Source organism: Phascolarctos cinereus, unplaced genomic scaffold (assembly GCF_003287225.1).
Source record: "Phascolarctos cinereus isolate Bilbo 61053 unplaced genomic scaffold, phaCin_HiC Scaffold_726;HRSCAF=1367, whole genome shotgun sequence".
Lineage (NCBI taxonomy): Eukaryota > Metazoa > Chordata > Mammalia > Diprotodontia > Phascolarctidae > Phascolarctos > Phascolarctos cinereus.
Window position 1 is genome coordinate 3,229,622 of NW_027556098.1, and position 12,002 is coordinate 3,241,623.

Here is a 12,002-nt window from a genome sequence, read left to right on the forward strand (position 1 = left end):
CAGTCTGATATAGGCTCTACATATACATTCATATTAAACATATTTTCACATTAGTCATGTTGTAAAGAAGAATCAATGGGAGGAACCACAAGAAAGAAGAGACGAAGTAAAACAACAAAAGAAAAAAAAAGATCAAATAGTATGATTCAGTCTTCATTCAGACTCCATAGTTCTTTCTCTGAATGTGGATAGCATTTTCCATCATGAGTCTTTTGGAGTTGTTTTAGATCCTTGCATTGCTGAGAAGAGCCAAGTCTATGAAAAGTTAGTCATTGCACAATGATGCTGTTACTGTGTACAGTGTTCTCCTGGTTCTGCTCACTTCACTCAGCATCAGTTCATATAAGTCTTTCCAGTTTTTTCTGAAATCTGCCTACTCATCATTTCTTATAGCACAATAGTATTCCATTACATTCATATGCCACAGTTTTCAGCCGTTCCCCAATTGACTGGCATCCCCTCAATTTCCAATTCTTGGCCACCATAAAAAGAGCATCTATAAATATTTTTTACATGTGGGTCCTTTTCCTGTTTTTATGATCTTTTTGGGATACAGACCTAGAAGCTGGGTCAAAGGGTATGTACAATTTTATAGTCCTTTGGGCCTAGTTCCAAATTGCTCTCCAGAATGGTTGGATCAGTTCACAGCTCCACCAACAATGCATTAGTGTTCCAATTTTCCCACATCTTCTCCAACATTTATCTCTTTCCCAATCTGATGGGTGTGATATGGTACCTCAGAATTATTTTGATTTGCATTTCTCTAATCAATAGCGACTTGGAGCGTTTTTTCATATGACTATAGATAGCTTTAATTTCTTTATCTGAAAACTGCCTGTTCATATCCTTTGACCATTTATCAGTTGGGGAATGACTTTAGCAATTGGGGCATTCTCATAAATTTGACTCAGTACCCTATATATTTTAGAAATGAAGCCTTTATCAGAGACACTGGTGGTAAAAATTGTTTCCTAGCTTTCTGTTTCCTTTCTAATCTTGGTTTTATTGGCTTTGTTTGTGCAAAAACTTATCAATTTGATGTAAATCAAAATCATCCATTTTGTGTTTCATAATGCTCTCTATCTTTTATGATGCCTTTTAGCAAGATGTAGTTTCCTTTCTTAATCTCTTTTTATTTGATCTATTTTTGCTTTGTCTGAGATCATGATTGCTACTTCTGCTTTCTTTTTTTTTTTTTACTTTAGTTGAGGCATAATATATTGTGCTCCATCCTTTTGCCCTTACTCTGCTTCAAATGTGTTTCTTGTAAACAACATATTGTAGGATTCTGGTTTTTAAATCACTCCGCTATCTGCTTCTGTTATATGGGTGAGTTAATCTCATTTACATTCACAGTTATGATTACTAACTGTGTATTTCCCTCCATTCTATTTTTTACCATTTATACTTCTCTCTCTCTCTCTCTGTCCTTTCACCCTGTCCCTCCTCACCAGTGTTTTTCTTCTGACCACTGTCTCCCTCAATCTGCCCTCCCTTCCATCAGCTCCCCTTCTTGTCCTCCTTGCCTAGTACTTCCCTATAAAGTAAGATGGATTTCTATACCCAATTGAGTATGTTATGGTATTCTACTTTGAGCCAAATCTGATGATATGAATCACCCTGCTTCCTTCTTTCCCTCCACTGTAGTAGGTCTTTTGAACCTCTTCATATGATATAATTTACCACATTCTGCCTCTCCCTTCTCTCTTTTCCCTTTGGAATCGTCTTTCTCACCCCTTAATTTTATTTATATCATCCCATCAAAGTCAACTTACACCTGCACCCTCTGTCAATGAATAATGTTTTTTAAAAGATTAAAAAAAGAGGAAAAAACCCAGCATATTTGTTCAATACATAGAAAAAATCTGAAAATATGTGTAATAGACAACATTGGTGGACCTTCCATCTCTGCAGAGGGGTGAAGTGAGAGTCAGAAAATTCTCTCATGACTAAGTTGCAGATGAATGCTGTTCTGAATTTTTGAAAGGGTGGGGATGAAAGTTTACTTTACAGCTATGTCATGGTTGGCCCTGAGGACGGGATAAAAGATTCTTAAGAAAGTATAGGATACCTTTTGAGTAGAAATCATGACAGGAGAGACAAGTGAAGTCGTGAAAGTTAAAGACCTCTCACAGAATTAACTCTTCATAACAATAAGAAGAACCTGAGTTTTATTTATATGTGGCGAAGTCCAAAAGGTACAGAAATCTAGGTTTTTGCTGTCCTTAAAAAATTTTTAACTAAGAGCCTAAGTTTTATTTATGTGTGGTTAAATCCCAAAGGTGTAGAAATCTGGTAAGTGAAATAAGTTTGTCTAAAGCACTGATAGGTTTCTGCTATCTAAAAAAACCAAAATAGAATCTGCTAAGCACAAGTATATAAGAGCATATATGCTTTTCTGACCTGGTAAGTTCATGACTTCTTGGTCTCTGCAACTCTCCCCCTCCCAATAGAAGCATCATTGTAAATTTAATTGAAACAGTTATTTAAAGATGGTATATGAAGGTTGTCCAGGATCTTTTTCTTGGCCCCCCAAACAGTGGCAGTTGGGGAATACGATAGCTGACTACTGTGGGGAAAAGTCTAATGCTTTAGACTTTAGAAAGAAAAGGCATGGCACTAACCATTTCCCAGCCATGAAGTATTTACCTAGCCCTGCGAGATAGAAGAGATTCCCTTCGGAAGTTTGTGGCTTAACTGAGTCAGCTAGGACTGACAGTTAGAGAATACTACAGCATGCCATTTAGCTTTTAATCGCTTCACCGTCATGGGATGGTCTACCTCCCTGCCTGGTAGTTATGAGGAGAAACCTTGGTAACGCCAAATGGCAGTGGAAATTGATGCTATTGTCATGATTTGTATTGTTTGTTGTGGGCTGTGGATGCCAGTAGGAAACAAGTCAATGAGCTGGAGTAATCCATGAAATTCCCATGACAGAGATAGGAGTTGAAGTTTAGACGGGATTTTGATTTGAGCAGATGAGACCATTTCCATTAAAACCTTTCTTCTGTACCTCATTGAGGTTTAGAGGCAGTCCTAGGATGGTTCTCAAAGACTAAGGCAATGGAACTTGCGCTCTGGTGAGTTTGGGTCTGGATTTAGCAGCAAACTGAATGTCTCTTATCCAAGGGTTAGTTTTACTAAGTTCAGAGATGTTTTATCATAGTGGGCTTAGCTAGTGGTGTGGTGACTGATTTTGGCCGTATCAGCTCTATGGCAGCTAGGGGGCCCAGCGGATAGAGCCCTGGGCTTGGAATTGTCTTCCTGAGTTCAGATCTGGCCTCAGACACTTCCTAGCTGTGTGACCCTGGGAAGATCACTTCACCCTCTTTGCCTCAGTTTCCTCATCTGTAAAATGAGCTGCAGAAAGAAAGGGAAAACCACTCCAGTATCTGTGCCAAGAAAACCCCAAAATGGGGTCATCGAGAGTCGGACATGACTGAAAGGATTTAACAACAATAGCAACTACATCTCTGTGGCCAAGAAGACAGGCTTCTGAGTTTTGGGAGTGGTTGTGTTGTGGAGGGAATCAATGAACAAACATTTATTAAGTGCCTCCTCTTTGCCAGGTTCTGAAACCAGTGCTGGGAAGATAAAGACAAATGTTAAATAGTCCCTGTACTCAAAGAGCTTACCTTTTTGTTTGTTTGTTGAGTTATTCATTTGTTCATTTAAACATTCATTTTAAAAAAATTTGAGTTCCAGATTCTCTCCCTCCACGCCCTCCCCAACCCATTGAGAAGGAAAGCAATTTGATATCTGTTACGCATGTGAAGTCATGCAAAACAGAGTTCCCTGTTAGCCATATTGCCCCCCAAAAGCAAGAAAAAATAAAGAGAAAAAAGCATGCTTTAATCTGGACTCAGAGTTCATCAGTTCTGTCTTTGGAGATGGATAGCATTTTTTCCTCATGGATCCTTTGGAATTGTCTTGGAACATGGCCTTGATCAGAGTAGTTAAGTCTTTCACCACTGATCATTCTTACAGTATTGCTGTTACTGTGTACAGTGTTCTCTTGGTTCTGCTCACTTTCAGTTTTACATCATTTCATGTAAGAAAGAGCTTACCTTTTTTTTTTGTTGCCTTTTTGGTAAGGCAGTCAGGGTTAAGTGACTTGCCCACAGTCACACAGCTACTAAGTGTTATGTGTCTGAGGTCACATTTGAACTCAGGTCCTCCTGACTCCAAGGCTGGAGCTCTATCCACTGCACCACCTAGCTACCGCAAGAGCCTATCTTTTAACAAGGTAGACGGTATGTACATAAATAGGGATGTATAAGATATATACCGAATGACACAAGATAACCTCAGGGGGTAGGGTGCTGGCAGCTGAGGAAAACTCTGGCAGAGGATGTTGCTTGATTTGAATCTTGAAGAAAACCAGAAGAGCCCAAGTGATATTGGTTAAACCTAGCAAAATCTTTTTTGTGTGTGTGTACATAAATTATGTCATAGTCAAGCTGGTTTGGGTATGTTTTACAGGCTGCCGAGACTTATGAGTCACTGTAATCTTTCTGTGATATTTTTATGACATTTATTTTATAAATGAACCCCAAACTTATTCTGTACTGTTAATCTCTGGTGCATATACAATTTTACCAATAAAAAACCCCATAAAGTAAAGAAATCAGTGTAGCATTGAGATCACATCTTTTAAAATTCTTTTATATTGCTCCCCAGTGTCTAGAATAATTTTCTGTATACAGTGCTAAATACTTTAGGCAGATGGGTAGAATTAAATCTGTGTGGTTCAGTATTTTTCTGAGCTATCAGTCACACTTTTTTGTTTTGAAGCACTAAACACTGTTAAGACATTGCAGTATGTATGTGATTCTCTAGACTACTCTTACAGTCATTTCTCTGAAGAGTGCCTCACTCCTAGAGTTTGGCATATATTATTCTCCTTTATTAAGTAGAGTAAGTTTCTCATCAGGAAATGCTTCAGGATTCTAAGAGTGTTTATTCTCTGCTGGAGAATAATAACTTACATTTGTATCGTGCTTTACAGTTCAAAGTACTTTATGTAAATTATCTAGTTTGAGAATTATAGTAAATAGCTTACATTTACATGATATTTGCGTGAGTTTTACAAATTGCTTTCTTGCTGTAACTTTGAATGGGAGGTAATTTAACAAAGGCTCAGAAATTACTCTGCTAGGAGAGTTATAGGTCATAGGATGCAGAACCAATAGGGACATTAGTGATCATCTCATTTCACCAGTTGTCAGTGATGTCATTTTGAGTTATTTCTCAGACATATCCAACTCTTCATAAACCCATTTGGGGTTTTCTTGGCAAAAATACTGTAGTCATTTGCCATTTCCTTCTCCAGCGCATTTTTACAGATGAGAAAACTGAAGCAAACAGGTTAAATCACTTGTCCAGGGTCACATACCTAGTAAGTGTCTGAGGCTGGATTTGAACTCAAGAAGAGGCGTCTTCCTGATTCCAGGCTCTCTATCCACTGTGCCACATAGCTGCCCTTAGTGATGTCATAGAATGGATCATAGGGTTTAGAGCTGAAAATGACCTGATAGATCACTGAATCCAGACTTAGATAGTCTTAGGAGGCCTTTTTAATTCTGTAATTCTGTCAGCACCCACTGTTAACACATATCTGTTTTGCTGATGAGGAAACGAAAGCATGTAGAAGTTGCAACTACTATGTAGCAGAATCAGGACTTAAATCCAGGCCTTTTGACTCCTAAGCCCAGAGTTATTTTACTCTGCAACCACCTTAGAATAGGCCTGGTTCTAGAAATGAGACATAGAAAAGTGTCATTGTATCATTTTATCTCTCTGGTACCATATTCCGCTCTTTTTAGTGGGTGATTCAAAGTTGGTAGGTAGGGGATGGCATTTCCCCCCCCAATTCGGTATCATTGATCTAGAATTACAAGGGACTATACAGGCCAGCCATTTAGTTCGACCCCCTTATTTTACAGATGAAGAAACTGTTATGAGACCAAATTAAAATAAGTGACTTTCCTAAGGACACACAGGTAGTAGACATCTTAGGTAGATTTGAACTTTGCTTTTTTTTTGTAGTATTTCCTCCTTTCCCTCCCTCCCCCACTGTATCATACTGGCTCCCACATATTCATCATCTTCTCTTTGTTCAGGGAAACTCTATGGGGATGTTGGTTATGTAGAAGAACGGCACAGACATCGGTATGAGGTAAGGCATTGTTGATCCTAATTCATTGTGGAAAGCAGGTGCTTGCTTTAGTTATGGTTAAGAGCCTCAGAATTGGCCCCTCAGGGAAGAAAGTAATTTTTTTTTTCCTATGTGAAGGAGTCATTCTCTTCTGGTTCTCCTCTACCTCTCTGACTACTCCTTCTCAGTCTCTTGATGGATCATTAGCCACCTCAAGCCCATTAACCTAACCTTGAGCGTCCCACAAGGCACAGTCCTGACCCCCTTATTTTCTTCCATTTTTTTTCATAGTTCTGTTTTTTTTTTATTTTTAGTTTTCAACATTTACTTCCACAATATTTTGAGTTCCAGATTTTCACCCCATCTTGCCCTTACCCCCACCCCAAGAGAGCATGCATTCTGAATACCCCCCTTCCCCTAGTCTGCCCTCTCTTCTATCTTTCTCCCCCTTCTCTTATCCTCTTCCCTTTCTGTTTTCCTGTAGGGCAGGATAGACTTCTGTACCCCATTTCCTGTATTTCTTATTTCCCAGTTGCATGTGAAAACATTTTTTTTAAACATGTGTTTATTAAAACTTTGGGTTCCAAATTTTTCTCCCTTTCTCCCTCCCCACCCACCCTCATTGAAAAAGGCAAGCAACTCAATATAGGTTATACATGTACAGTTATGCAAAAACAATTCCATAGTAGACATGTTGTGAAAAACTCTTTTTCCCTTAATTTTATCCTACCCCCCCATTTATTCTATTCTTCTTTTGACCCTGTCCCTCCTCAGAAGTATTTGCTTTTGATTACTCCCTTTCCCAATCTGCCCTCCTCTCCTATCATCCCCCTGCTGTCTTGTCCCCTTCTTCCCCTACTTTCCTGTAGGGTAAGACAGATTTCTATACCCAATTGAATGTGTATGTTATTCCCTCCTTAAGCCAAATCCTATGAGAATAAGATTCCTCATTCCCTCTCACCTTCCCCATTTCCCCTCCACTGTAAGAGCTTTTCTTTTCTGTTTTTTTGTGAGATAATTTACCCCATTCTACCTCTCCCTTTCTTCTTCTCCTAGTGTAATCCTCTCTCATCCCTTAATTTTATTCTCCAGATATGGCCCCTTAATCTTCAGCCCCCCCTGTGCCCTCTTATCTATCTGTCTACATAATACATATAATTTTTTCCTCCAACTACCCTAATACTGACAAAGGTCTCATGAGTTATAAATATCATCTTTCCATGCAGGAATGTAAACAGTTCAACTTAATAAGTCTCTTATGATTTCTCTTTCCTGTTTACCTCTTCATGTTCCACTTGAGTCTGTATTTGAAAGTCAAATTTTCTATTCAGCTCTGGTCTTTTCATCAAGAATGCTTGAAAGTCCTCTATTTCACTGAATGACCATTTTTTCCCCTGAAGGATTATACTCAGTTTTGCTGGGTAGGTGATTCTTGGTTGTAATCCTATCTCCTTTGCCCTCCGGAATATTATATTCCATGCCCTGTGGTCCTTTAATGTAGAAGCTGCTAAATCTTGTGTTATCCTGATTGTGTTTCCACAGTACTTGAATTGTTTCTTTCTGGCAGCTTGTAATATTTTCTCCTTGACCTGGGAACTCTGGAATTTGGCTACAATATTCCTAGGAGTTTTCCTTTGGGGATCTCTTTCAGGAGGAGATCTGTGGATTCTTTCAATTTCTATTTTGCCCTCTGGTTCTACTTATAGCAGGGCAGTTTTCCCTGACAATTTTTTGAAAGATGATGTCTAGGCTCTTTTTTTGATCATGGCTTTCAGATAGTCCAATAATTTTTAAATTCTCTCTCCTGGATCTATTTTCCAGGTCAGTTGTTTTTCCAATGAGATATTTCACATTGTTTTCTAATTTTTCATTCTGTTGGATTTGTTTTACAGTGTCCTGATTTCTCATAAAATCACTATTCCAATTGCTGTATCCTAATTTTTAAGGAAGTATTTTCTTCAGTAATCTTTTGGACTTCCTTTTCCATTTGGCCAATTTTTCTTTTTAGGGCATTTTTCTCCTCATTGGCTTTTTGGACCTCTTTTGCCATTTGGGTTAGGCTATTTTTTAAGGTGTTATTTTCTTCAGTATTTTTTTGGGTCTCCTTTAGCAAGCTGTTGACTTGTTTTTCATGATTTTCTTGCATCACTCTCATTTCTCTTCCCAGTTTTTCCTCTACTTCCTTACTTGCTTCTCAAAATCCCTTTTGAGCTCTTCCAAGGCCTGGGACTGATTCATATTTTTCTTGGAGGCTTTGGATGTAGAAGCTTTGACTTTATTGTCTTCTTCTGGTTGTGTGTTTTGATCTTCTTTGTCACCAAAATAAGATAATATAGTCTGACTCTTTTTGAGCTGCTTACTCATGATCCTGGCCAATTACTTGAGTTTTAAACTCTTTGTTAAGGTAAGAGTCTGCTTCCAATGTGGAGAATGTACTGTCCCAAGCTTCAGGGATTTGTACAGCTGTTTTCAGAGATACTTGTAGGGACCTGTAAATTTTCAGTTCTTCCAAGGTGGTATGATAAGGGGAGAGGTGTTTACTCTTTTCCTGGCCTGTGCTCTGGTCTGTTAGTGACCACAAACACTCCTTTCTGTCCTGGAACTGTGAGGAGGGTTTTCTCTCCACAGCCACCATGAGGTCCACCCCGCCAGTGCTCTTCTTCGCCCTAGGACCGCCACCCAGAATTGTGACCCAAATCCAGGCATGAGCAGAGCAAGAGATTCCTGCCTCAGCACTGGCCAAGAGATCCCTATAGTCGCCCTCTGATCAGCCAACCATTTCCCCCTCAGTCTGTGGGCTGGAAGCTCAGGAGGCAGCCCCCTCCTCTGGCTGCGCTTGGGGAATGGAGCTGAGACCACCTTGCTTCTCTCTCAGCACCGCAGAAACAGACTTTTCCCACTGACCTTCTAAGTTGTCTTTGGCGTTCGTGGGTTGAGAAGTCTGGAAACTGCCACAGCTGCCCACGATTCAGTCCTCTGAGGCCTGCTCCTGGTTCTCTGTGGCCTTCGCACCCATGCTAAACTGCGCTCCTCTCCCAGCCTGCTACGATATACCTTTCCAATCAATCATCCAGGTTGTCTTGGGCTGGAAATTTGCTTCACTCTGTTTTTTTGTGGGTTCTACTGTTTAGAATTTGTTTAGAGCCATTTTTATAGGTATTTGGAGGGGTTTGGGGGAGAGCTCAAGCAAGTCACTGCTTTCACTCCGCCATCTTGGCTCTGCCCCGTTTTCTTCCATTTTACTGTTTTACTTGGTGATCTCATCAGCTCCTCTGGATTAAAAAATCATATTTATGCTAATGATTCTCAAATCTACTTATCTGGTGCTATCCTCTTTGTTGACCTTTAGTCTCTCATCTCCAGTTGCCTATTGACATCTTGAATTGTATGGCTTGTAGGTGTCTTAAACTCAACATGTCCAAAATTTCTCATTATCTTTTCCCCCTAAACCTCCCCATTTCCAACTTCTTTATTTCTGTAGAGGGTACTACTATCCGTTGAATTGGACAGGCTCACAACTTAAGTATCATCCTTGATACTTCAGTCTCTCTCACCTCCCCCATATCCAATCATTTGCTAAGTCCTGTTTATTTTACCTTCATTATGTATCTTGTATTCTCCCCCTTTTCTCCTCTGACATTGCCACCCCATTGGTGCAGGTCCTCATCACCTCACATTTGGGCTATTGCAATAGTCTGCTGGTTAGTCAGCTTATTACAAGTCTCTCCCCACTTTGATCCGTCCTCTAACCATCTGTCTAAGCGATCTTTCTTTTGTTTTTCTTTTTTTTTTTTTCAGCCAAAGACAAGGTTTATTAGAAAATTGATTGGGGGTGGGTGAGATTTAAAGAATCTGCTGTATTGGCCAGACTCTTAAGCAATCTAAACATTTATGTCAGTTTAAGAATCTGAGCACCTTAATGGAGACAAGATGAATCTTATATTCAGGAAGACTATAGGAGGGATCAAGGAGTGGCCAAATAGTTTGGGGTGACTGGAGGAGGGGTCTAAGGAGGATGTGGATGGGAGTGGCCAGTAAGCTGGGGTAAACAGAATGCCAGGGTTTTTCCTTTTTGGGTTCCAGATCCCATCCTCCTGATCTTTCTTTAAAAGAATTTTTTGGCCGGCAATCCCAGTTAAGTGACTTGCCCAGAGTCAAACAGCCAACAAATGTCTGAGGCTGCATTTGAACTCAGGTCTTTGAACTTAAGGGCCAGTGCTATATCCACTGTGCCACCTAGCTGCCCTTAAGTGATCTTTCTAAAGCATAGGTCTTACCCTGTGTGTCACTCTCCTATTCAGTAAACTCCAGTGGCTTCCTATTACTTCCAAGATCTAATATAAAACCCGCCGTCTGGCATTCAAACCTGATACCCTCTGCCTTTCCAGCCTTCTTATGCCCTACATCTCCCCATGTCCTCTGTGCTCCAGTGACTCTGTCCTTCTTGCTGTTCCTAGAACAAATACTCTGCCTCCCAACTGTGGACATTTTCTCTGGCTGTTCCCTGGCCTGGAGTTCTCTCCTTGCGTAGTTCTACCTTCTGACTTGCTTCAAGTCTCAATTAAAATCCCTCCTTCTACAGGAAGCCTTTCTTGATTCTTCTTACTTCTAATACCTGCCCCTGGTTGATTATTTCCAATTTATCCCATTTATAGCTTGTATGTACATAGTGGTTTGCATGTTGTCTCTTCCATTAAACTGTGAGCTCCTTGATGGCAGGGGCTATCTTTTGGCTTTTTTGTATTCCTAATATTTGGAACAGTGCCTGGCACATAATAGGTACTTAGTAAATGTTTATTTTAAAAACATTTATTATTTATATACAATATATACAACATAATGACACATTATAACTGAATACATCACTGCATTTAATAATGTAATTAATTAATATAATTGATGATGATGAAGAAGAAACAGAATGTCTGCTTTTGCCTCAGAATTGAGAGTAAGAGAACAGACAGTTCAGAGTTTGGGACAATTCCCTTTCTCCTACTCTGTACCAGAAATAAATTGTAGAAGAGGGTGTGTGTTTCTTGTAAATATGTACATAGCCTGTTGACATTAGTATATAGATTATTTCTTAGTTCAGTGTACCTTTACCTTCTAGGTAAATACCCTGTCTCAGTTTTCTATCCTTAGTCCCTTACCTTGATGAGTTCATATGATTTAGAGCCAGAAAGTACCTTAGAGGTCGTTTATTCAAAATTCTCTTGTTTTAAAGAGGGAAGACAGAGAGAGGTAAAGTGATCTGCCAGAGTCACATAAGTAAATGGCAAAACCAGGATTTGAACAGAGGTCAATAAATCTAGATATTTTTCTATTATAGCATGCTGTCTTTTAACTTTACAGGGTTTTTTCTTTGTGGAGGGGGGAAGTATGGCACCAAGGGGAAATCTGATTATACTCATGAGGATATATTATTTCAATAGTCACTTGAGGGAGATCAGTCATTATTTTAGTTTTCTAGCTCAAACGCAAAAATCTAGATATGGCCAAAGGCTGAATGGCTCCTGGTGCCATGATGCTACTCAAGTCATTGGAGTTCTTTTTTTCTTTTTCCCCTAGGTTAACCCAGAATTAATACAGCAATTTGAAGAGAAAGGTTTGAAGTTCGTAGGTCGGGATGTTGAAGGAGAAAGAATGGAGATCATTGAATTAGCAAGTAAGTAGGCTTGGAAAACTTTGAAGTGCCCAAATCTCTCCCCACCCCTCATTTTTTTCTCCCTCCCCCCTTTCTTCCTCTCTTCTTCCATTCCTTTCTGCCTCCATTCCTCTCTGCCTCCATTCCTCTCTCTCCCTCTCTCTCTTTCCCCTTCCTCTGTCTTTCTTTCTGTCTCTATCT

The 12,002-nt window shown here is 39.7% G+C and overlaps 1 protein-coding gene across 3 annotated transcripts in view; it reads left to right on the forward strand.

Annotated features, from left to right (window-relative positions):
* The window catches only part of CTPS2 (CTP synthase 2), a 132,435-nt gene that overhangs the window by 79,250 nt on the left and 41,183 nt on the right, over nucleotides 1-12,002 (forward strand). For all 3 annotated transcript variants that reach the window (XM_021007476.2, XM_078146091.1, XM_078146090.1), the window contains exons 15-16: nucleotides 6,123-6,178; nucleotides 11,726-11,822. In XM_021007476.2, coding sequence (XP_020863135.1) covers nucleotides 6,123-6,178; nucleotides 11,726-11,822 — 153 coding nt within the window. The remainder of the gene's footprint in view (nucleotides 1-6,122; nucleotides 6,179-11,725; nucleotides 11,823-12,002) is intronic.